The sequence below is a fragment of the Galeopterus variegatus genome, unplaced genomic scaffold (genome assembly GCF_000696425.1).
Source record: "Galeopterus variegatus unplaced genomic scaffold, G_variegatus-3.0.2 Scaffold23505, whole genome shotgun sequence".
Classification (NCBI taxonomy): domain Eukaryota; kingdom Metazoa; phylum Chordata; class Mammalia; order Dermoptera; family Cynocephalidae; genus Galeopterus; species Galeopterus variegatus.
Genome location: NW_007749616.1, coordinates 4906 through 7255, shown reverse-complemented (window position 1 = coordinate 7255; position 2350 = coordinate 4906). Strand labels below are relative to the sequence as shown.

The following is a 2350-nucleotide window of genomic DNA, read 5'->3' as shown; positions in this document are numbered from 1 at the left end:
ATTTTATTTTATTGTTTTTTTTTTTTTTTTAAAGGAATAGACAAATAAACAGTGTTGGAAGAGACTAGATACTTTTTATTTTAAATTTTCTAATTTTATAAGTAAGGCACCCTGAGAAGAGAAGTCACTAACTCCAATCACACAGCTAGAGATTCCAGATAGTCTTAACATTGCAGCATCATGACTCTCAATTTATTCCAATCTCTTTATTAACAGGTACAAAGAAACACTAACGCATGGCTGATGCTAATTTTACATTGGTTACAAAGTTTATCCTTTTGGGATTGACAGATCGTGCTGAACTGAAGGTGGTCCTCTTCGTGTTGTTCCTGCTGATATATTCCATTTCCTTGGTGGGGAATCTAGGAATGCTCTTTCTAATCCAAGTAACTCCCAAACTTCACACACCCATGTATTATTTCCTTAGCTGCCTGTCATTTCTTGATGCCTGCTATTCATCAGTTTTTGCACCCAAAATGCTGCTGAACTTCTTTGTGGAACAGGAGACAATCTCATACTCTGCATGCATTGTTCAGTATTTTTTATTCGTGTCACTTCTTACCACTGAAGGCTTCTTACTGTCGGCAATGGCTTATGACCGTTATATGGCTATCGTGAACCCTTTACTTTACGCAGTGGCTATGACTAAGATATTTTGTGCTGTTCTGGTCACTGGCTCATGTGTAGGAGGTTTAATCAACTCACTGACACACACAATTGGCTTGGTGAAACTGTCTTTCTGTGGGCCAAATGTCATCAGTCACTTCTTCTGTGACCTCCCTCCCCTGTTGCAGCTGTCATGTTCTGACACATCCATGAATGAATTGTTGCTTTTAATCTTCTCTGGCATTATCGCCATGATCACTTTCTTGACTGTGATGGTCTCCTACGTCTTCATTGTTGCTGCCATCCTGAGGATCCGCTCAGCTGCAGGTAGACAAAAAGCCTTTTCCACTTGTGCCTCTCATCTAACAGCTGTGACCTTATTCTATGGCTCAATAAGCTTTAGTTACATTCAACCAAGCTCCCAATACTCCTTAGAACAAGAAAAGGTGGTATCTGTATTTTACACCCTGGTGATTCCTATGTTAAATCCATTGATTTACAGCCTAAGAAACAATGAAGTGAAGGACGCTGTAAAAAAGGCCATAGAAATGAAATATTATTCTTGTTAATTTTATATTATATGTGAACAAAAATAAGATAAAATCACCAGTGGATTGTTTAATGATATCTGTAAAGATTTAGGAAATTTTCAATCCCACAGGAACCTCAGAGTTTACTTAATTGGAGCTCTGTGTTTTACAGCCAAAGATAGAAGCCTAGAAGAATAACATGCCATAGGACACGTGGCTGGTTATTATGTTAACTAATCTAAAAACCAGACTAAGATTTAAGGTCATTATCTCTAGATTGGTAATGATAATTTAATTTCTTTATATGAGTTAAAATGAATATAAACATATATGAGGGTACTTCAAAAAGTTTGTTGAGAAATAGAGTTAAAAGATAATACAAAACTATCCATGAACTTTCTGAAGTACCCTTGTAGATACATAGACACTCAAACACACAAGCAAATAGAGAGAGAGAAACCTAAAATCCATAAGTAATACAATATCTACTAGCTTGGTCTCATTATTGAGCATGGAAATAAGTAAAAGATGTTAGTGAGCACAGAAAGAACTAAAATAGGTTCAAGGCTAAAAGTACTGGTACTTGGCATTGTCTAGAAAATGGACAGATACATGTTTCAGAAATTAGTCTGGATTACTTATGGCCATTTATTCTTCAAAATAAAGGTGCACACTCAAAACTACTTACAGAAAACATGGTTCTAGATGACTTTTCCATGCAGAAGGATTACTCTAAACCTTTTCCCTCTTTCTGGCCTCCGTTTCCACTACTATATATAAAATCAAATAGGACAGAATACCACAACTTTGTTACCGCTCCACATAGAAGGGCCATAAATTCTAAGAGAAAGCTTGCTCTGAAGAATTTCTAAACATGAATTACTTAGGAATCATTAGGGAGTCATTAGCAATCAGATTTGCCGCTCCCCTTAACTTCAGGATATTCCAGAATTCTTTTTAGACATTAAACAAAAAATTCCTTGAAGAGGTATTCAAGGTAAGGAGAACTTATGTTCTGTAGTCCAGGTAGGGGAAATCTAGGAAGCTGTTGGTTTTCCTTTCAATTCCAATTATGTATACAAGTCCATCATCATAAAATCAAGCCCACAAATACTAATTGATTCAAAATTTCTTCTCAAATTTCTGTGAATCCATCTGGGATAAAATATTTAGAAAAGAAAAGCAAACAGTAATATAGAGAGCATTTTCATTTA

General features: G+C 35.8%; 1 protein-coding gene across 1 annotated transcript; it reads left to right on the top strand.

Moving 5' to 3' along the window:
- Positions 1–236: 236 nt before the first annotated feature.
- LOC103583487 (olfactory receptor 1052-like) lies at positions 237–1170 on the top strand (the record flags this gene model as incomplete). Its single annotated transcript, XM_008564786.1, has 1 exon — positions 237–1170. A coding segment is annotated over exon 1 (934 nt), but the record flags the coding sequence as incomplete, so codon positions are not given.
- Positions 1171–2350: the final 1180 nt, after the last annotated feature.